Source organism: Lacerta agilis, chromosome 3 (genome assembly GCF_009819535.1).
Source record: "Lacerta agilis isolate rLacAgi1 chromosome 3, rLacAgi1.pri, whole genome shotgun sequence".
Lineage (NCBI taxonomy): Eukaryota > Metazoa > Chordata > Lepidosauria > Squamata > Lacertidae > Lacerta > Lacerta agilis.
The window spans coordinates 98,017,532-98,041,177 of NC_046314.1; the positions used below are offsets into that span (position 1 = coordinate 98,017,532).

Here is a 23,646-nt window from a genome sequence, read left to right on the forward strand (position 1 = left end):
AGGTAGGTAGTCGTGTTGGTCTGCCATAGTCAAAACAAAATAAAAAATAAAAAAATCCTTCCAGTAGCACCTTAGAGACCAACTAAGTTTGCTCTTGGTATGAGCTTTCATGTGCATGCACACTTCTTCAGATACACAAAAGCTCATACCAAGAACAAACTTAGTTGGTCTCTAAGGTGCTACTGGAAGGATTTTTTTATTTTTTATTTCATGTAGTAACAGAGAATGTTGAGATTGTCAGCATGTGCGATGGTTCACTCTTCCCCAACCAGGGAATCTTAGCAAGGGGCCTTCACTGTCTGTGTATACATGCTGGTGTTTTGCATGCAGCTAAAGCAGCTCTGTTGGATTTCGTAGTTGGTTAAGCACAGCGCAATGGCAGATGCTAGTCTCAGCTCACAAATGGCTTGAGCAAGCAGGCAACAGTATTGGTGGACTATACAATTTGACTCAGAAAACAGTTTAGCAAATTTCTATCTTAAAAGTACTTGCTTTCTATTTTTTCAGAAATAGTTAAAACATTTTCTCTTTGAGTTCAAAATAAATTACATCCTTTAAATAATCCCTGTTAAACTTTTTTAAATAGTAATTATAAAACACTGGTGTTCATTCTTCATTGTATATACTGGTGATCCAGACTATTCTTGGGAGGCACTCTACTCATAGAATTGTTCTCTTGATGCAAGGAGTGGGAGGTGATTTCTGCTTATTCCTCCTGCAATCCGCGGTGTCCACCCAAAAAGTTGTCCCAGACGGCAAGAGTATCCTCCAGAACTGTGTGGGAAATAGACCTGGGGGCTGCAAAGGAAAGGGGGAATTACCAAATTACCCTCCTTCCTCCAGCAGCTCAAGGTGGCATACATGGTTCTCTTCTTATTTTTATTTCTGTGGTGTAAACAGTTTTCATACATCACTATGTTCTAACTTTTAGGTGCAAATTATGGAAGAGAAGCTAAAAGCCGCTAATGTCCAAACCAGTGAGTCAGAGACAAGACTGTATAAGAGGTGTCAAGATCTGGAGACACTGGTGCAGGAGAAAGATGACATTATACATAATTTGGAAGAACAGCTTGCAGAACAGGTTGGAAATGATATTGCTGGCCCTCAGTTACCTACATTTATAATTTGTTGTATAACAGATAAGAACCAAAGTAGAGAAAAGAATCCATATCTTCTAGATTTTCTTCCACTGAAAACATTGTTGGAAAAAGTAATCAGATTGTGTAAATATATCTATTCATATCTCAAATTTTGATCAGAAATGTAAATGTGGATGACTATATTGTAATGGCATGCATCTGAGAAGGAGCTTTTGAATGGGACTTTTTCTAGTTGTTTGGGCCCTGAAAATTGTGAGTTTTAAAAATTGTGTTGGGGACAAACTTTCTGCTTTCTTGAAACACTATATTATTTTGATTCCTGGAGCAACTGTTCCTTTATTTGAGGGGCGGGGTGGACTTCTTAGAACTTCATAAAGCAGCTTCGCAGAAGATCACACTTGAGGCTGCCAACATACCAGTATATTTATGTGTTGCCATAATAGCACTAAGATCCAATCTAGTCCCAGCACAGCAGCATCAGCCATAGAGTTGATGTACTGATGTCTTGTTCCTGCCCTATAAAACTTGTACAAGGGCAATTGATGCTTCCTCATTAGCTGGAGGGGAGACTGGGGTCACGTTTGTGGTTGAGGATCTGGATTTTTAGTGGAGGTATTGGTTTTTGTTTTTTCTATAAGAGTGGTTTTTTGTAAGAGGATCAGATTTGTCGCCTGTTTCCCTAAGCATCAGATATTGCTTTAATTGCATAATGTCAATTGTTGGGTGGACAAAAAGATTTATTGGCTGAAGAATGCAAGTTGCAAAAGAGCTGGGTCTGTCTCATTTTTTCAGAAGCAATTAAGAATACAAGAGGCAAAAATTATAGAAGAAAAAGCTGCTAAGATAAAAGAATGGGTGACTGTCAAGCTCCATGAGGTTAGTGCTGTAAAATGTATCAAAGATGAGCTGCAAACACTTGAAATCAATACAAATGTACCAGTACAAGTAGACAATAAATTAAATGCTTGAAAATGTAGCAGGCTTTATATGGTTAAGGTTTTTTCCATCATAACGTTCACTGATCCTCTGCCAACAAAATGGCAACTCAAAACTATGCACAGATGAAAATCTTAGTGGACTTTTTCATGTTCCATTAGCACACAACTGCCATTTCCCAACTTATCTACTCACTAGTAAAAATGAAAAAAAGTGAGTTATTAGCACCTTTCCAAATAAGTCCAGCAGTTTTACTGATTTGTAAAAGTATTTACTATTCCTTCTGGTCATTCACACATATGTTAATCATCTGTGGGACATAAGACAGTTTGAAAAGTGGATGTGCTATCCCAGATGCAGTAACTGCTTTTCTCCAAAGCGTCGGAGAATGGGAAAACAAAATAAAAAATAAAAAATCCCTACCAGTAGCACCTTAGAGACCAACAAAGTTTGCTCTTGGTATGAGCTTTCGTGTGCATGCACACTTCTTCAGATACACTGAAACAGAAGTCACCAGACCCTTATATATAGTGAGAGAGTGGGGAGGGTGGTTGGAATGGGTGATTGGCTGATAGGTGTGGAAAACCTGTTGACGACTGTTAATGACTGCAATTGGTCTTACAGGAAAAAGCAAGGGGTGAGATGGCTAAAGATAGCTTTCTCATGTATAATGAGATAAAAATCCAATGTCTTTGTTCAGACCAGGTCTCTCCATGGTTTTAAGTTTGGTAATTAGTTGCAATTCAGCAACTTCTCTTTCCAGTCTATTTCTTAAATTCCTTTGTAGTAAGACAGCTACTTTGAGATCTTGTATAGAATGTCCTGGGAGACTGAAGTGTTCTCTTACCTGTAACAGAGAAGATAATTAGGATTCCCCCTTTCTGTGCATTAGAAATAAGAAAATACTTTTGATTTAAGGTGGTTGATGATGAAGAGAATGGGTTTGTTTTAGTGCCTTTTTCTGCCCTAAGATTTTATGGCAGCCATAACATGTAGAATTTTTTTAAATGAAGAAATAGGAACCTAGAAACTGAAATCACAGAATTGTTGAGTTGGAAGGGATCACAAGGGCCATCTAGTCCAACCTTCAATGCAAGAGTCTTTTGCCCAACGTGGGGTTCCAACCTACAACCCTGAGATTAAGAGTCTCATGTTCTACCAACTGAGCTATTCCTTCACTAAATAAGCATTGAGATCAACAACTGTGATTCTAATAAACATTTAAATTATATTGTTTTCAGATGTGGCAAAGATACACAAGTATGGTTTGAATATTACCTACTTGAAACAGTATTTTGAACTATTCATACATATAAGATAGGGGGAAATGGCTTTTCTCTGGATGCAATGTTTTTCAGTGTTTCTACTCATGAAAAGGAGCTTATGTCTATATGCTTTCAGCTAGAAGTGGAAAATCAGAACCTTCGCATGTTAAATCAAAATCAAACTGAAGAGATGAGGATATTGCAGACCAAATTGCAAGGTAGATGTGGAAGATTATCTGAAAACAGCTTTAAGTGTTATGTACTATGTTTCATTATTAGAACATTAGCCAGCCTGCCTTTACATTGAGTATGTAAGTATTTATAACAGGTTGTATTCCGTGCTAATGTTTGTGCCCCAGGCACAGAATTTTTATGGGTGGAAGTTGGATGAGGGATGCTTCCCCACCTCTGAGCCTTGGCTACTGTTGTGGGCCCCTTTCTTGAAATATTCTTTCCGGCTCATGAAATCAGTCCTTCCACACACCGCAGAGAGAGGGGAGGAAATGTGTCCATGCACAACTCAAACACTGGATCCTTGGAATTCTTGCTCACTTTTTTCCTCCCATTCGAGCCCAGGTCTGCTGCACTACTATGAGCTACAAGTGAGTTGCTTTGACTCACAGCTAGGCAGTGCCAGGCTGGCTGCAAGCACCCTGTCCATGGCAGGGGAGATGGGTGGATGGCCAGACACACGATGGTGGTGGTGCCCCAGCCCGAGGAGGTGTGCGTGTATGTCCCACCACTTCTCTGTGGCTCCGTCTGGCAACAGCTGCAGTCCCGCATGGAGGTGCCTTGATAGCTGAGCAACAGCCAACACCTCCATCCTGCCCACAGCCAGCTTCCTTTGCCCGTTGCCCTGAGCTTCAGTAGAGACACTCCCACTCACTTCAGCACACTAGGGGACGCAGTACCTGCTTTGCCCTGGGTGCTGACAACCCATGCAACACTACTGGTGAGAATCACCTGGTACATATATTTCCCACACCCACAATAGGAAAATATGAAGTTGGGACCCCTAGCTTCCTTTGCATTATTTATCCTTTGCAGATTTCATTTTTAAGTAGATGCCACAGTAGAATTAGATCACTCATTTGTGCCATTTTCTAAAACCTAGACTTAAGATTCCTTCAGATGTTGTTTCTCTTGCTTATATTCTAACCATCTGCATAGGAAGTATCTAGAAAATTGTTATATGTATATTTTGTAATGTTGGAATTTTCAGATATGGATGAGTTACTTGGATGATCATGAGACACAACCACAATTTTTTATGTGGCTGGGGAAACCCAGCCAGATGGGTGGGGTAATAATAATAATAAATTATTATTATTATTATTATTATTATTATTATTATTATTATTATTATTATTTATTATGTGGTGGCAATGATTACAAAATCAGCCTTGAGACACTTCTATGAAAGGAAGTTTCAATATATATGCCGTATCAGTCCTTCCACTTGCATATACTCTTCTAGTGATAACTATGAAGACTCCAGTAGAAAGGACAAATATGTTACTGATGCTTGAAAGCAAGCTTGTAAATCAGAATTATGTAGTCTTTGTCTCTTCTGGTCTTTAGCAATGCTTACAGGCATTATCAGATTGAGGGTTTTGCTGATTTAAAACCAAATGAAAAGATTTTGTAACATACATTTTCAAAACCAGTATAGGAATAAAAAGCTGCCTTATATCAAGTTAGAAAGCGATAACAATGAGGATCCCCAGAAATCAAATCATAAACAATTACAAGACCTAGAATAATCTATATATCTTTATATAAACTACATCAATGAAGATACAGAAACACAAAACCAAATAATATAAATCTGAAGATAGCACATCAGTAGACAAAAATCTGTTTCAACTGTTTAGTCTTTTTTAATTCAGTCTGTTTTCTCAGTTGTTCATGAAGAGTGTGATAACATTCAACTTATGAAGAGATATCCTGGTTCTTCTTAGGCTTTTCTGGCCAATAAAGGTTATTTTTTTCTGTGCAGTTGTTTTTGTCTTGATGAATTGCTTTTTGGCCTTGATGAAAAACAGTTTTTCCCCTACAAGTGCATGCACAGTCTTTGAGTGAAATATTTTATGGTTCATCTTGACTAAAGAATTCATCAGTGCAAACACAGCTGCTTAGAAAAATGAACCCTTATGGGCCAGAAAAGTACAAGACGAACCATTGTATCTTTTCAGGAGTTGAATGTTATCACTCTCTCCAGGGACAATTGAAAAAACACGCTGATTTTTTTTATAAAAAAGAAAGACGGAGTTTACTGATGTGCCATCTTCAGATTTATATTATTTCTTTTTGTGTTTCTGTATCTGCACTGATGCAGTTTATTTTATTTGGAGAGAGAGAGAGAAATACAACTCCATTTTTATATACTGGGTCTTATAATTTTTATACCAAATTTGTCCCGTTAGTCTAGTCTTTCTACTCTCATTGGGAGCAGATCTCTGATCACATACTACCTGATTCTTTCAATTAGAGATACCAGGGATTGAATCTGGACCTTTTGCGTTCAAAGCTCTTCCACTGAACTTTGGTCCCTTCTCAGAAGGGGTCAATGTTATTTACTGCTAAATTGGAGAAGGCCTTTTGACAGAAGGGGGGCTAATATGAGCCCAGTGTTGTTGTCTTGGTACAGGAGCCAAGAACTCATTTCATTGATTGTTTGGAAAATCAGATTCCTGTTCTCTGTTAGCAAGAACAAAAAATATTCCTCATAAATTATAGCTATTCACCACTTACCACTTCTTCCATAAATTTTGCTAATCAGAAACATAATTGTATATATATATGAGTCTGTCACTCTCAACCATTATTCCCTTTTTGTAATTATTAAATACATCATATGGATTTCTCCCTTTCCACACTTTAGTCAATAGAAATATCAAAGAAAGAATTCCAGGTAAACATGGGTGCTAATATAAAAATTATTGGATCTTGCATTCAAGATAAATAAGAAATATTTTAGTATATAACAGAATATATTGAATCTTGATATTTGAATTATTGCTGCACAGAACTTCAGGGGAGGAAATCTGTTCCTTCAGCACAAAAGCCTGGAGAAGGCCAACGACTGAGCAGTTTGACTTTTGGATGCTTCCTGAACCGAGCAAGAAGTCCTCAACAAGTTCCTAAGCCTGATGATACAAGCAGTTCCGCATCAAAGCAAGCTGAACTAAGTGAAGGCAATAGCAGTCTAGGTATTTGGGGTATATTTTTCAAAGTGACCAGTAATTCAATCCTAAACAGATTTACTTGGAAATAATTTCCATTGATACCAGTAGAACTTTATTTCTAACTTCATTTCTAGGAGGGCTAGAAACTTACTTCTTTTTAAAAGAAGCTGAGTCTGGGGCCTCTGCTGGGGGCATGGTGCCCATGGATGCTGGGTTGGCGACCCTGGTTATCAAACTGCATCATAACAAGCAAGTCTGTTGACCAACTTTGGCCAGAAATACCACCCTTTTAAAAACTACATGCATGTTACAGAACTCATGAGTGAAAACACAATCTAGGTGTTTCCCAAGAATTGAAACAGGGATTGGGAAACTCAGGCCTGGAGCCAAATGCAGCCCTCCATGGCTCTCTATGTGGCCCTTAGAACTCTTCCCAGACCACACATGCCACTCGCCCTGCGTTGTGACTCGAGAGTGTTTTGCTTGGCTGGAATGCCAGCTGGTCTTGAGAGTTTTAAACTTTTGATAATATAATTTAAGTTGAGGAAGAACCTGACACAGAAATTTATTTTTAATAAACTTCATAATTTTAAGCTTAGTCATCATGTTCTGTTCATTGTAATATGTCATATAATCTTTTACAAGGACTGCCTGTTTTAATTTTCCATCTTGACCAACAGTGTTCGTTTTATCAAAAAATTTAATGTGAACATTAGAACAGTTTCAGTCTTATCTACAAACTAGTTAACCCAGGGTCCTTGCATTTGAATAGGAATAGCCTCCTTGTTTTTCAAATGTGTTAACATACTGATCACAAAACTTTATAATACCAGCAACTGAAAGCTTAGGATAGGATGAACTCATCTGGCACTTAAATTGCAGGGGTGCTACTCTGGATTTGTCAAGTACAATGATGTTGCTGCAAATGTTTTAGGTTTGAAATGTCACTTAGCTTATGCAGAAGTACTCTGACCTAACTGTAGCTTAGGTTATAGGTTAAGAATAGTTTCTATTACACTTTCCTTCTGATCCTGTATACTTGGAAGTAAAAGCTGTTGCTTTTAGTTGGTTCTTACTTGAGGAAAGTGTACTTAGGCCATAGCTGTCAACCCTCCCTGCTGTTCTCCACTGCTATATACATAGCTGTCAACCCTCCCTGCTGTTTCCCAATGCTATAATAAGGGAATTTCCCACAAAAAAGGGAAAGGTTGACAGCTATGACTTAGGCTGAAGTACACAACAGCAGTTCAAGGACTGGATAGCTGCAGTGCAGAAGAGTCACAGCAGACAACTGGAGAAACTAGTAGAATGGTCAGAGGAGTTATATTTCTTCGCCTTTTCATTGTTATCATCCCCTCCTTCAGATTGTCTAAAGAAACTCCGTATGACAAAAAAAGTTACTTAGGCTAGTTGCAAAACCCCAAAAAGAGCTTTCTTTGGGCTCCCTTTTGAAGTACTCGCTGTGCTCTACATTTTCAGCCTGCAGGTGAGAGCTACTTTTGAATGCCCCTCCACGTACAAAATTAACTCCATGTACAAAATTAAACCCTAACTCGTCTGGGAATAAGATTCTAGCCTTGCCCTTCTCCATTTTTTCTATACTAGTTTTCTGTTTGCAGGAAGTTGTCATTTTGACAAAGCTAGTTGAGTATTAAAACCAGCATCTCAGTCTACAGAGATTTGGTCCACTTATTTGTAGATCTGACTTATCTTCTTAGAATGAAGCTGCCAGTGTTTCACATAATATTGTATACTACTTGCATACCATATTTTTCCGTGTATAAGACTAGGTTTTTTAACCAAAAAATTAGGTTTGAAATTGGGGCTCATCTTATACATGGGTAGTGCTGAGGGGTGTTTTCTTAATTTGGAGTCTGTCCCCCCCCCCAAAAAAAATGGGGGGGGGCGTCTTATACATGGGAGCGTCTTATACACGGAACTATACGGTAAGCTGTATATCACAATTATCTTGATTGAAAACAAAGGTGCATTTAAACTGATGAACATATTGGTTATGAATTACAACCTGCTGCCTTCACTAGAAGTAGTTTTTCCAAACATGTCTTGTTACTGTTTTTCCAGAGAAAGAAGTCCAGGAAACATCTCTTCTTGGCCAAATGTATGGGAGTAATAGAGTTCTGAAACCTCTACAACATAGCTCTTGTATGCCAGAACAAAGGCAAGCAGTAAAGTCAAAAGACCTAGATAGTAATGTATCAAAGAACTCCTGCATTACAGTAAGTGACTGGAGCTCTGATGAGGAGGAAGGAGGCAAAGGAAGATCAAAATCTAGGTGTGTATCCATTGTTTCAAGTCACACGTCTGAAGAAGGCACAGGCTATAGCAGAATTGGAAGTGAAATGTATTTGACAGCATCAGATGACAGCAGTTCTTTTTTGGAAGAAGAGAGCTTCCAAGCTCAGGGAAACATATGCAAAAAACTATATTCTTGGCAACAAGGGTCTCCTTGGAAAAACCAGAACCATCTAGTTGGAAAGAGCAACTTGGAATCCTTCAGCGAAAAGAAGGATCACGATAGCTTTTCAGATGAACTGAATAAGAGGTTTCAGTCCCACAGGCTAGATTATTCATCCTCTTCCAGTGAGGCAAATACTCCAAGTCCAATTCTAACGCCAGCTCTAGCTCCTAAGCATCCAGCACTGATGCTGGCAGCAGGCGTTGTGTCTGGCAGACAACTTGATTCTCCATCTAATCTGCCGCCTCCAAAACTGAGGACTCCTAGCATCTTTACTTTAAGTGCAGCATTGGCAAAAAAACATTTCAGCCAGCCTCCTCTATGTTCAGACAAAATGTTTGGCAGAAACAGAAATGCTATAAGCATGATACGTCCTTTTAAGCCTCAGGAAACAGACATAGATCAAGTGGATGGGGAAAGTACAGAAGTTCTGGAGAAGATGGAGATTGGTTGTAATGAGGAATTGTTTACCTATGACTCCTGTGAGACTCAGTGTGCAGAAGCCTTGGACTCTAATGATGCAAGGAAAACTACAAGCAACAAGCCACCTACTCCTCCACTGCATCGATTCCCCTCTTGGGTAAATGAAATCATAATATTCCAGCTTGTTAATTTAACCAGATATGGTTCACATTCCCACTTTTGGGGGGGCAATTATCCTCTAAATGTGGCTATCAACATTAAACGTGGGCATATGTTGCTTCATTGAAACCACATGTCATCTCTCCAGTCAGAATTGACTACATATGAAATAGTTACAAGTGTTAATTTTTCAGTGCAATAAATAAATTTTAAGAATATGTGAGAACCGATTAGAAGCTCAACTGGGATTAATACAAGTTCATGAAATTTGTCATCAACTTCAGTGGGACTAACAATAAAGTATTTTAAAACCCTTTGTAATTTACCTTCTTTTTCATAACAAGTCATATAATTTAACCAGGACAAGGGAGAGGGGAGACAGAGTAGAACAAGTAGACATTAAGTTAAATATGACAGCACTATTAGATGAGTTGATTGAAGAGCCTTTACTAGATTTTCCACTTTCACTTTAACTTACTACTTATTGTTATTTAATCAAGGGCTAGGGGTGGAAAGTTTGAATCCAGACAGTTGTGCTGGGAGTGGGAAGTTAGTGTTTTCCATCTCATCTAGTATGGCCAGAGTGCATATAAAAGGAGAGAGTGTAGGAAATGCAAAGAAATGTATTTGCTGCCACTGACATGCACAGTTTATAATTTCCAGTGTTTTCCTTTCAGTTACTTTTTAATACTTAGAATATTGCTGTTTTCTGTGACTTACATAGTGAAAGTGATAGGGAGAGTTGAGGGAAAGAGTAGTACAGGTAGTTGTTACTAATGTATGCAGTTTTGGTGGAAGGTGATCTTAAAAGTATGCATTTGTCTGAAAAAAATCTCCACTGTTCTAAACACATTTAGCTTCTGTCCTAAGCACGTTTACTTAAACAAACAAACATCCTGCTGACTTCAGGAACGATAATAAGTGCTTAGGAAATTATAGGTTAATTGAATTTTGATAACAATATATAGTGGAAAACACATTTGTTGTTCAGTCGTTCAGTTGTGTCCAACTCTTCGTGACCCCATGGACCAGAACACGCCAGGCACCCCTATCCCCCACTGCCTCCCGCAGTTTGGCCAAACTCATGCTAGTCGCTTCGAGAACACTGTCCAACCATCTCATCCTCTGTCTATGACTCCTAAAGAGAGCTTATGGGCAGTATCCAACTGGTTCTGTCTGTGCAAGTATTTCTGCTTGCTCAGTGGACCTTTCTCCCCCTTGTGCCATTCTGGGGGTTCCTCCAACCCTCCAGACCAAGATGTGGGGACAGCATCAGACACATATGGAGAGAGGAGAGGTGGGAAAGCTCCCTTGGGTAAATGGAAATCTTTACATAGATTGAACAAATCAGTTAGATACCATGATTATTAAACAACATTAAAATATTACCATATGAAGAATTTGGTATCAAACGACAAATATTTCAGTAAAGAACAAATCAAGCTATGTCGCTGATAATCAAAATAAGCTTTGTTGTACTAGCCAAAGGCCATTACAAATCCATACAAACACTATCAGGAAAAGAAATATCTATATAACTGTAACTGTATGTAAAAAACCGAGCCACTGCCTGAACCATCAAAATCATTAAATGCTGCTAATTAAAAAAAATGCAGCACTATCTGAAAGAAATACATTTTATAAGGAATAGCTGCAAAAATAGAGAACTAGAGCAGAAATATGCAAACAACAGATTATCACTTTTTGGCATCAGCTGTTAAAATGTTTCCTAACGTTGAAAAGAAACTTAATTCTGCTCCCATTTGAATTTAGTTGCAGTGGGCCATAGATGTAATGTGAACACAGCTTAAAGTTATGGAAAGGCTTAATAAAAATGTATTCTAAAAACCTCTGTTTGTGTATCAGGAAAGCAGAATTTATGCTGTAGCCAAGTCAGGCTTACGCTTTTCTGAGGCCTTCAACATGGACTCTTTCAATAAAAGTAAGTGTGTCAAACCTGTATGAGGATTGAAATCTTAAATTTATTTAACAGGTACATTATTTTCAACTCACTGAGACTTACCTCAGAGTAAACAGGATAAAAATCCTTTGCTTGCCTATTTGTGGAAATAAAAGGTCTCAAAAGAGTAAAAAATCTGTCTTTGGAAAATGTTTTGCTTCTTTAATTATATATATTAAGTTATATATCTGATCAAGCATGCTTCTTATATTCATGACCATCTACATTACTTTTTACTAGCTTTTAAAATTTGCTATAATTATCTCATTTTCTTCGTTCTACTAAAAAATATTAACATATCAAAAATGTATAAATTTCATAAAATGCATTTTGTCCACATGTTCTATTACCTTCTTAGAACTTGTACATCTGTATCTGACAGTCTAATTATTCAGCTATTACTTTATTCACTGAAAAAATTCCCTAAGTAATCCAGCATTTTCAGAATATATGTATTTTTTAATTATTTTTTATTTCAGGTTCCACATCTTCAGCTTCATATTCCTCATCAGGACTTTACACATCGCTAATATACAAGAATGTGACTACACCAGTCTATACCACTCTTAAAGGGGTAAGATTTTGATTTAAAAGTTGTATTTAGGGGGTGAGCTCTTGTGGTCTATTTCAAAAACATTTCAGAGCAAAAAAAAAAGTGCTTGAAAAGTTCTTGGTACTGCTTTGGAATTGTTGTAGTGGGGATCCCATAGTTAAAATCCCAGGGTATGATGATTGACTCGTTCTTTTCCAGTAATCTTTTAGAATATGACGAGTGTTAAATTGTTAAATGAAAATGGCAAAATATTTAAGAGGTGCAGCATTCCGGTAGCATATTATTATTTCATGCACCAGATGTGAAACCTGAACATATCAGTAACATTTAAAATACAGTAGATCCAGAAATACCGATGGAAAGAATGTGAATGCAAAGTACCAAATGTTGGATAACAATCTCCAATATTCCACATAGCTGTGGCAGGACTTTTATCTTCTGGTACATGAAGGTAGAAGCATAAGAGGAGAGAGAAAGAGCCAGCTACCAAACATTCCCATACCACAAAAATGTATAGGGTTGCTTCTATGGCATACCTTAATAATTTTGAATCGGGGCCCCATTTCTCCTTTGTACTGATTCCATAACCCTCTGGATTAAATTTTATTTGAATTTTATTTAATTTTCATTAATTTTATATTCATCATTAGAAAGCTACACAAATCAGCAACAACCCTTTCTTAGATGACTCTTCTGGGTCTGAAGAAGAAGACAGTTCTCGATCCAGTTCACGGACATCTGAATCTGACTCTCGAAGTAGAAGTGGCCCAGGTAGTCCACGGGCTATGAAACGAGGTGGGCATAAGGCATATGAATGCAATACTTTTGAATCAGTATAAGTGTTCTAGGGGTTCTCCCAATATCTCCCAAGTCAGTGCATTTATGGAAAGGACAAACAAGAGCTTGGATATGGTAACCCAGAGAAGCATTATGGAACATGACTATTGCAGTTCCTGGTTTTTTTTTAGAGAGCTGGGAACTAAAGAAGTTTTCCTGTTTCTGGAACATCTCCAACCTTTCTAAAGGGAAAACTGTTACAGTAATAGTAATGTTCGTACAACTCACATTTGACACTGATTAAGCTCTAATAGTTTGCATCTTCCAGGCTAACAAGGATTGTTTGAGTTACAGGTAGGTAGCTTTGTAGGTCTGCCATAGTAAAAAAAAATAAAAAAAAAATCCTTTCAGTAGCACCTTAGAGACAAACTAAGTTTGTTCTTGGTATGAGATTTCGTGTGCATGCACACTTCTTCAGATACACTGAAACAGAACAGGAAATATATTATTATCTGCTTTGCATTCAGGGGTCTCTCTGTCTTCAATGACTTCCGAAGGTGACTATGCTATTCCTCCCGATGCCTACTCAACAGATACAGATTATTCAGAACCAGAACAGAAATTGCCTAAAACCTGCTCATCATCTAGTGATAATGGGAAAAATGTGAGTAATGTACAGCCCCTTTTATTACAGGGCCCTTGGTTCCTTAAGCTATATCTGCACATGTGATATCCACACTTCTTAATACTTTCTTCCTATATTTTTCTCTATGAGGTTAAACCTGCATAATCTCTCATTATACATGTTACCTTTTCTTGTACATAATAGGCTACTTAGAGAAAGCGAGGGGACAGAGGAGCAATCAAAATACAATTGAAAATGGCAGTACACTGACAATTTATGCCCATTTTAAAATTCCTGGACTTTCGAGATTTCCCCCACCCACCCACAAATGTTTGTGAGACAAAAGAATACATCTGTAGGATTGCAAAATGCATAGGAGTCTGATGTAAGATGTGGGAGGAATGGAAACAAAACACAAATTAGAGATTTGGTAGAGATGTGTGCAATGAGGAACTGGAAATATATGAATTGTTCCAGTTAAAACATATGTATGTGGGTTATATGTGTTTAATTCAAATTTAACTTTCTGAAGCAAAAGATGTTGTTGTTGTTCAGTCGTTCAGTCGTGTCTGACTCTTCGTGACCCCATGGACCAGAGCACGCCAGGCACGCCTATCCTTCACTGCCTCTCGCAGTTTGGTACAATTTAGTTTTTACAAGTTTGGTACAATTTAGTTTTTACAAGTTTGGTACAATTTAGTTTTTACAAGTTATAAAGAGTCACCAAGAGGAGAAGCGGGAGAAGGATAAAACTGATAGATTAGGAGATGAGTGGCAAAGAGTAGAGGGAAGATATGGCAGTGCTTTTGATAGCAGGCTATATTACCAAGGTGTTGATGGGTTCTATCTTATGTACAATGAAGCTTTTCCATGCATTTGGCTTATTAACTCACACCAGTAAGAGTTGCAGATCAATCAAGTTTTACACTTCTACATTACAGCTAGTTGTATAGCTAAGGGAAATAAATCATAATTACCCTTCAACACATTAAAAAATACTTTTTAAATTATAGGAGCCACTGGAAAAATCAGGATATTTGTTAAAAATGGGTGGTAAAGTAAAGACTTGGAAACGACGGTGGTTTGTACTCAAAGGAGGTGAATTGCTATACTACAAATCTCCGGTAAGCAAGTACTTTGTTGTAATTTACTTATAGTATAATGAGTTTGAATGCATCAATTGCTGCAAATCAGCCTACCATTGGGCATCTATTGGTTGGTTGCAGACCTTATGACAGAATAACAATGTCAGTTGATCACTGGAAATCTCTTCTCTCTTCAAAAGGGAGGGAAAGAGGAACATGTAGCAAATTTGAATTTGGAGACTTCCCCTTGTGTTACCCATCTGATCTAAGCAAGCCAGCTTTAGCTGTGATGGGAAGGACACAGAAGTCCACCACATCCTCAGTTTTAGTGTGTGCTTCCAAAAGCCCCAGAGCACATTAGGAGCCTGGCCATAGCCACAGCCTATGCCACTGTTGTAATTGCTCCTGTTGGGCCTTCCCATGTTGACAGTGGCAAAGGTTTTCAACATTTATGAGTCCACGGCTCCATTGGCCAACTACATTCTTTCTGCGGCACCCCTGTGGGGCTCAGGAGCCCAGTTATATCACCCCTTGCCTGCAGAGCTGGCAGCATCTCACCTTTTTTCGAACACCTTCCCTTGTGGAGTGTTTCCTCCGCCTCCTCTCCTCGAGAGTCCTCCGGGCAGCTGCTGCTGCCGCCCCTGGTCTCTGAGCTGCCCCCCGCCCCATAAAGCTGTGCCAGCTTACACTTCCCTACAGGGGCCTGGGACTTGTCTGTCCATTCCCAACAAAAAGGGCTGGCAGAGTGGTTGGCTGGGCTCCCTTGCCCACTTGCTTACTCCGAGGCCACCTCAGCTCCTGGCAACCGGCACCCCCTGACCAGCCCCAGAGCATCATTCACCTGCTGAACTTGTAGCCAGGGCTGCTGCAACAAACAGCTGTGCATCAGAGGAGGGAGGGAAGGAAAGAGGGACAGAAGCCACTGCGCCCTGGTCAAAAACCACTAAACTATGGTTATCTTTATGGCAACGAACCTAGGTGATTCATTTATGTACTTCCTGTTCCCTCTACTTTTTTGTTACTTCTAAACTGGTTAGCCTATGTTCTCTTGAAACAAGCCAGCTTCATAAGTCAAGATTTGAATTTGGTTTCAGTGAACCACAGTTTGTCCAAAGTTGCAAAGAACAGAGCAAAAGCTTCCAGTCTCCTCTTTGCACAAGATCTAGTGTCTCCAAGGTTTTGGCTGTACTCGATGACACCAGAGAACAAACATGTGACCGTTTTACCCAAAGCTATGCATGCCCCTTCCCCTACTGACCAGATGTTTCTGAGCTATGGCCTTTCCCTGGTGACCTGAAAGTTTCTGTTCTCCACGAAAAGAGAATTTCAAAAGGAGATTCCAGTGTACAACTGATGCATTAGAACTTGTCAAGAAATTTGATTCTGTCTGTTTGGGCCTTCATTACATATCTTTAGCCACCAGGCAAAAATGTTTCTCTATAACTAGATTTCTATAACTATAACTTCCATCCATAGCAGTCCTTTCATCCCATCAGATCAATTGAAAGAGGGGGAAATTGTCAGTATCATTTTTCTCATTTTTTTCTCCTACAGAGTGATGTAATACGTAAACCCCAAGGTCAGATTGAACTAAATGCATCCAGCCGTATTGTAAGAGGTGATGGAAAGCAAACAGTTCAGGTACTTCATTAACTTTCTATAATGAAAGAATTTGGCCTTCTCTGACCACACAGGCAGAGGGACAAACCCCCTCTTAGTGACACTTTACTGGTCTTGCACAATTTATTTTCAGTAGAACTCAGAGCACTTCCACTCAGCCGTTTATTGACTAGGTGCTGCTCATGCATAGAAGTTTTTTGCAACTTCTACATAATGTCATCCTCATCAAAATACCACCCCATTGCCTCTTCCTCATTAAATCCAGATTTACTGTTTCTGCAGGGGTTTTTTTTAATTACTAGATTTTCTATGAAAATAGCAAATCCAGATTAAAAAGGAAAATAATATGGGATGGCATTTTAATGAAGACAAAGTTGTGTAGCCACTGAGCAAACTCGCAGGCATGTGAAGCACTGAGTCTACAGTTAACTGCTCCAGGTATCTCCAGAAGTGAATTAGGAAGCTCCTGTTGGGGTAAAGCTTCAAGTAGAAATTTTGAAGGAACTTAAAATAACTTCTGATAAGATTTACAACATTTTCCAGGAGGCTTTGATATGCCTGAAATGGAAACTGAATGATCCTTTAAGAATTTACTCTGAGAATTTTTAAATATCTGTTGATGACTTGTAAAGAAATATTTGCTTGGACAGACGGAGTCCCCCCAACCCCAGGCAACCCCCAAGCGGAATAATGACTCAAAACAACGTGCTATGGGATTAAAATTGGCCACAACTATATTAAGATTCAGATGTAGGGAGACCTTGGCTCAGGCATTGGGCGTTTATCCTTCCCAGTCCCCAGCCAGGGATCTGGGTGACTTCAGGGTTATCCAGAATGTTTGGGGATTGGGCTAGCTTTGTAGAACATATGTTCAAGCAGAGAGTCTGCCCCCCGTTTCGTCGCCATTGGAGGGGAGAGCAATGCCAACCTCTCGGCGTATGGCCAATGCCTCCCCCCAAGACCCCTTTGACGGGGAACCCTGGTATCAGTGCTGCAAAGGGGGTGTGGGTCACCGCTTCATGGCCCCCCCCCCATTTAGGAAGATAGACTAAAGGATTCTGCCCAAGGCCTGTAACCGCCAAAGTTGTGACGTATTGCTACGGGAAAGGCGAAACCTGCCAATGCAGGAAAATTCCTTTCCGGCCCTTCAACAGTGGCCCTGACGTAGCAGCGCCTGCATACCTGTGGAAAAGAGGTTAACCTGCAAAAGAAGACTTAACTGAGGGAGGGGAGGGTGGGAGAAGCTCTGGAGCCTACTGCCACTTCACAGGTAAGCTTCACCTTCTGTTGTGTGGGCTGGGCGGTCCTTCCCCTTACCTGGCCAATCCCCTGGCAATGCCCCCCAGGTGGGATTGGGCGATTGACTGAGGTAGGCAGAGACCCCAGGTATCCAGCCTGGGGAGGATGAAGCCAGCCCGAAATACAGGGAGCCGCAATGGGATCCAGGGGGCTGTGCGCAACCACGCAAAAGTCGCCCCACATTTGCTGTGGGGAGCAGTCATTGTTCAATTAAAATACTTAATAGCTTCTCCCTCCAGTATAACTAGGTTTACTTCAAACTCTATTTATTACATTTTGTTGTTGTTCAGTCGTGTCCGACTCTTCGTTACCCCATGGACCAGAGCACACCAGGCACCCCTATCTTTCACTGCCTCCCGCAGTTTGGCCAAACTCATGCCAGTCGCTTCGAGAACACTGTCCAACCATCTCATCCTCTGTCGTCCCCTTCTCCTTGTGCCCTCCATCTTTCCCAACATCAGGGTCTTTTCCAGGGAGTCTTCTCTTCTCATGAGGTGGCCAACGTACTGGAGTCTCAACTTCAGGATCTGCCCTTCCAGTGAGCACTCAGGGCTGATTTCTTTAAGGATGGATATGTTTGATCTTTTTGCAGTCCATGGGACTCTCAAGAGTCTCCTCCAGCACTGTTATGTACTGACTCCGAGTATATTTCAAGCACCATAATTCAAAAGCATCAATTCTTTGGCGATCAGCCTTCTTTATGGTCCAGCTCTCACTTCCATACATTACTACTGGGAAAACCATAGCTTTAACTATACGGACCTTTGTTGGCAAGGTGATGTCTCTGCTTTTTAAGATGCTGTCTAGGTTTGTCATTGCTTTCTTCCCAAGAAGCAGACGTCTTTTAATTTCCTGGAGAAGGAACTGGCAAGCCACTCCAGTATCCCTGCCAAGAAAACTCCATGGACAAAGACAACAGGCATTTATTACATACTTGATGTTTAAATGTAGGTACCAGTAGAATGTGATTAGGATGATTTGTATTACCACAGTCAAAGGTTATTTCTTCCATCACTTTGCAGCTGACTACTGAAAAACGAACCTATTACTTGACTGCAGATTCCCCAAATATATTAGAAGAATGGATCAAAGTACTGCAGAATGTTCTTAAAGTACAGGCTGCAAGTCCACTTTTCATTCAACCAGATGTTAAACCTGCCATGAAAGGTTTGCTTACCAAGGTAGAAATCCTTATTCTCCAGTACTATCAGCTTTGTTTTTGTAAATTAGCAAATTCTTAGCAGATAGAATTAAGAGATGAATGTGAATTTCAGAAATATGAGTTTGGGAATATAGCAACTCCCCAATTCACAGCCCTAACCTTTTCTAAATTTGAGTACAATGAGTTAGCCACTGCTGGTCAGCACCCTCCAAACAACCTTACTGTTGCAAGGGGCGGAGGTCTGATGGTGGAGAGGACTTGTTGGGGACAGTAACGGCTTTGTCGATTTATTCTTATACTTGGAAACTCCTGAGCATGCTCAGAAGCGTTATTTCCTGGAAAGGTACATGGGGCTTCCAATTTCTTGTCCCTTGGCCCAGTTCATTGAATTGGAAGCCAAAGGAAATTATAATATTTTTGCACAACCTGTAACAGGATAAAGTTTGCTTGGGTAAGGACAGCTGGGAGCATTCTTCTCAAGGCTGGGTTTTTGTTCTTCCCTGGAAAAGCTCACCATACTCCTGGGCTTTTTCTGAGAATTCCCAGGGGCAAACTAGATGTGACATGAAATGCCTCTTTGCATTCAACTCTTTAAAAATACAAATAATATAAGCCTGAGGAACTGGCAGTTGTGATCAGAGCAGACATGAAGGGGAAATTTAATCATTTTCTCTCCACTGCAATCGTCTGAATCTGGTATTTGCTTTGTGAAGAAACCATTCCAACATTTCTATCATTGAAAATGGTCCCTTGTGTATATAAAATAAAGTAAAAGAATCTATAGGTTCATACTCAGTACATACTAGGCATTCTTCAATTTATTCACTTGCAGGTAAAACATGGATATTCCAAGAGAGTGTGGTGTATGCTGGTTGGGAAAACTTTGTATTATTTCCGCAGCCAAGAAGACAAGGTATGTCTTTTTAACCTATTAAGGTATTAGAATTTATTTCTACTTACTTGTGACTTCAGGGTCGGAAGTCCCAGGTCATTTCCTGGTTCTCTTGAGACTGTGTGAGTAGGTGCAAAGGGGTAATTTCATAAATTCAGCATTTATTATCGGAAAACAAAACTTGAACCTATAATTCTGGATGAAGGAAACATTCGTAGGTAGGAAATGTGTGTATATTATTGCTAGGACAGTGGCAACAAGAGTGCTAAACTGGGTGTATTCCCTACATGCACATATACACACGCAACCTAGTATGATGTTTGTCAGTTTTTCTACCAGTATGCTTTTCTCATTTACCTTACCTGTTGTCTTTGCTTCTAGTTTCCTTTAGGCCAGATAAAACTTTGGGAGGCTAAAGTTGAAGAAGTTGACCGGTCCTGTGATTCAGATGAAGATTATGAGGCCAGTGGCCGTAGCCTGTTATCAACACACTATACAATCGTCATCCACCCTAAAGAACAAGGTCCTACTTACCTTCTTATAGGATCCAAGCATGAGAAGGTAGCAAATGGTTTATAATATGTCTGTAGGCAATTTTTAATAGTGAACATAGTATAACGTATATCAAAGGGAAAAGTAAGCAGCACTGTGCTGATTCAGATGCAATGCTAAACCATAATTGAGTGTTACAAGAAGGAGCTGAAGTGAGCCTCAGGCTTCTTTAGTTCCCCTTTATCCTAAGAAGCTGAGGGTGTGTGTGGAATATTAACATCTTTCAATTTAAGTATTTATTGTATGGTCTGTAGATTGCTATACAGCTATATGGTATTCATCATGTGGGTGTGTATGCTGGAAGCAAAGCAAATTGGAGAATTTTAGAAATATTTTGATTAAGTTGGGATGTAGAATGGGTTTTTATACTTAACAAAAATGGTTTTTTAAAATACAAAATGTGGCATTCTACTAAATTATACTCAGAGTAAACCTACTGCATTAATTTCAGTGGGCCTCTTCTCAGTAAAACTTTGTTGAATACCACCCAAACTTAAGTTTGGAAGTAGATTGATCTACAACGGTGTGGTTTTTGCTTATGCCAGACTGTTCTAGTTAATTAATAAATAAAAGCTAAAACTAATTTATAAAATGTTTTATTTTCTAGGACACTTGGCTCTATCACTTGACAGTTGCTGCTGGAAGCACAAATATAAATGTTGGGACGGAGTTTGAACAGCTTGTCTGCAAGTTGTTAAATATTGAAGGTGAACCTAGTAAGTCAATTTCCTTTATTGCAAACTAGTTCTTATTATGACTGTATAGTTGTTCCAAACATGTCAAATAAGAAAATAAGCTATTATTCCAGACATTTTTTTAAAATTGGAAATACAATGCCACCTTGTAGTTTTCAAAAAGCTCACATAGGACTTTTTCTCCCTAGTAGAAGAGGCTGCCCCAGCAGTCCTTGCCTTTTGCATGAGGTTGCATGTTCGAATCCTGTATGGGGCAGCTGCATATTCCTGCATTGCAGAGAGTGGACTAGACAGTTCTCAGGATGCCTTCCAACTCTACAATTCTATGATTCTACGAGTTGGGCAACCTGTGGCTCTCATCCTAATTTCACGCATATGGGGGAGCCCAGAGGGAGAGAAGAGCAGGAGGGGAGGAATGCTGAAAATGGAGGAGATGGGTTAACAAACCCTCTCCAAGCAATCTGTCTTTTCCCTGGCAACCTGCTGGATAAAAGAAGGGGGGGCAAGAAAATGGGAAACAGACAGAGAGAAAAGGGGTGGCCTCAGCCACTGCCAGCATGGATCCCCCCCTTAAAAAGTTCCCCAACCCTGGTTAAGGGGAAATCAGGTGCAATGGACTAGTTCTTCAAACGGAAAACCTGGTATATGTAGAATGTTTTCAACTTGCTTCATTTGATTTGCACATATACCTATTTGATTTTATTAAAAATATCTCTTCAACGTACCTGTCATAGTTAGACTTGATAGAAAATCTTTGTCTCAATTAAGCCATCAAAGCTTTAAACTCTTGACACTGTCAGTAGCACTGTGATTTTACTAGACAGGAGTGGTGTAGCAGGGGCCTATTAACATTTTACAAAAATACAGTGATATTTCTGCCCCCTAGAAGTTTGAAACAGTACACACTGAAGCCTCCTACGTAGGATTTCAAATCATCATGTACATCATTTGGGGTTTTGCCCATTCAAAAATAAAGTAACATTTAGGAAGCATTGTTGCTACTTTTTTCAAATAGTGTTTTTAAAATGGTTGCATAATGCTTTGAGGAAAGAGCACAAGGGGAAATGTAGATTTAGTAAAAGCATATGTGGTAGTATGCTGGACTATTTGTACAAATATTTATACACACACATCTTGCCTTATGTGAAATAGTTCCTTTTTCCAAGATGATGATGATGATGATGATGATGAATAGTTTTGTTTATATACCTCCCTTTCTCTCAAGGGAGCCAAGGGTGGTGAACAACACAATAAAAAGTATGTCACTTGCACATTATAATTTTAATACATTTTTAAACAGCATAGCTATAATAATATACAGCTGGACAGTGATACTGTTAAGACCCAGGACATGTTTCAAAAGCATAGGCACACAAATACTTTTGTAGTAGAGAACTGAAACTTAACTGCACAGGGGGGGCAATTGCATTTTCCAGGGAAAGGAATTCCATAGTTGAGTGCTGCCACAGAGAAGGACCTGTCTCATTAACTATACCATGGGGGGCCATGCCCTTTGATGAGCTCATGAGCCAGGCCTCTCCATCTATTCTCAGATATGGGTTAGTCAGGAACTCCTTTAAATTTGTATATATGTCTTAACTTTTTCGTAGACCAGAGTTGGGGAACCTCAGTCCTGGAGGTTGAATGTGGCCCAGCAGGCTTCGTAGTGTATCTTGATTTCAGTAAAGCTTTTGACAAAGTCCCCAATGATATTCTTGCAAGGAACCTAGTAAAATGTTGGGTGAATGGGGTAACTGTTAGGTGGATTTGTAGCTGGTTGACTGACTGAACCCATCAGCTTGTCAACTTCATGTTAGGTATCTCTTAAGAAACTGCAAAAGACTAGTTCTAAATAATAGTGTTATTACTTTAAATAGATGATTGTGTCTCTTTTTGTGTCCCAGCTTCCCAGATCTGGAGGCACCCTGCACTTTGTCACAGCAAAGATGGGATTACTTCTCCTCTTACAACCCTCCCTTCTGAAGCATTGCAAACAGAAGCTTTAAAATTATTTAAGGTAAAATAAGTAACTTTTTCTGTGGTTGGGAATGATTTTATTCTTTTAGTATATTTTATTTGAAATGGTATAGAATGCATATTATAGTGCTGCCTTTTTCATGACTGCTCAGACAGTAAGTCCCATGAATTCAATGGGACTTTAAGATAAGTGAGTCATTATAAAGCTAGTTACAGGTAGGTAGCCATGTTGGTCTGCCATAGTCAAAACAAAATAAAAAATAAAAAATTCCTTCCAGTAGCACCTTAGAGACCAACTAAGTTTGTTCTTGGTATGAGCTTTCGTGTGGATGCACATTTAATAGGGAATAAGCCTAATACTTTGACCACCTCATGAGAAGAGAAGACTCCCTGGAAAAGACCCTGATGTTGGGAAAGATTGAGGGCACAAGGAGAAGGGGACGACAGAGGATTGAGATGGTTGGATAGTGTTCTTGAAGCTACCAACATGAGTCTGACCAAACTGCAGGAGGCAGTGGAAGACAGGAGTGCCTGGCGTGCTCTGGTCCATGTGGTCACAAAGAGTCGGACACGACTAAATGGCTAAACAACAACAGGGAATAAGCCTAATTAGAAGTAGCATCACTTCTGAGTAAACTTACTTCTGAGTAAAAACAAAATCGAAAATTCTTTCTAGTAGCACCTTAGAGACCAACTGAGTTTGTTCCTGGTATGAGCTTTCGTGTGCATGCACACTTCTTCAGATACACTGAAACAGAAGTCATCAGATCCTTAAATATAGTGAGGAAGTGGGGAGGGGTATTGCTCAGAAGGGTGGTGGGAATGGGTGATCAGCTGATAGGTGTGGAAAACCTGTTGACGACTCTTAACGGCTGTAATTAGTCTTGCAGGGAAAGGCAAGT

At 39.5% G+C, this 23,646-nt stretch overlaps 1 protein-coding gene across 3 annotated transcripts in view; it reads left to right on the forward strand.

Moving 5' to 3' along the window:
* Nucleotides 1-23,646, forward strand: part of PLEKHH2 (pleckstrin homology, MyTH4 and FERM domain containing H2) — a 67,629-nt gene that overhangs the window by 26,632 nt on the left and 17,351 nt on the right. For all 3 annotated transcript variants that reach the window (XM_033144878.1, XM_033144876.1, XM_033144877.1), the window contains exons 4-19: nt 932-1,081; nt 1,893-1,976; nt 3,438-3,519; nt 6,331-6,513; nt 8,572-9,545; nt 11,414-11,489; nt 11,987-12,081; nt 12,711-12,855; nt 13,365-13,501; nt 14,476-14,586; nt 16,102-16,188; nt 18,489-18,647; nt 19,461-19,541; nt 19,902-20,081; nt 20,680-20,788; nt 22,672-22,784. In XM_033144878.1, the coding sequence (XP_033000769.1) occupies nt 932-1,081; nt 1,893-1,976; nt 3,438-3,519; nt 6,331-6,513; nt 8,572-9,545; nt 11,414-11,489; nt 11,987-12,081; nt 12,711-12,855; nt 13,365-13,501; nt 14,476-14,586; nt 16,102-16,188; nt 18,489-18,647; nt 19,461-19,541; nt 19,902-20,081; nt 20,680-20,788; nt 22,672-22,784 (2,766 nt within the window). The remainder of the gene's footprint in view (nt 1-931; nt 1,082-1,892; nt 1,977-3,437; nt 3,520-6,330; nt 6,514-8,571; nt 9,546-11,413; nt 11,490-11,986; nt 12,082-12,710; nt 12,856-13,364; nt 13,502-14,475; nt 14,587-16,101; nt 16,189-18,488; nt 18,648-19,460; nt 19,542-19,901; nt 20,082-20,679; nt 20,789-22,671; nt 22,785-23,646) is intronic.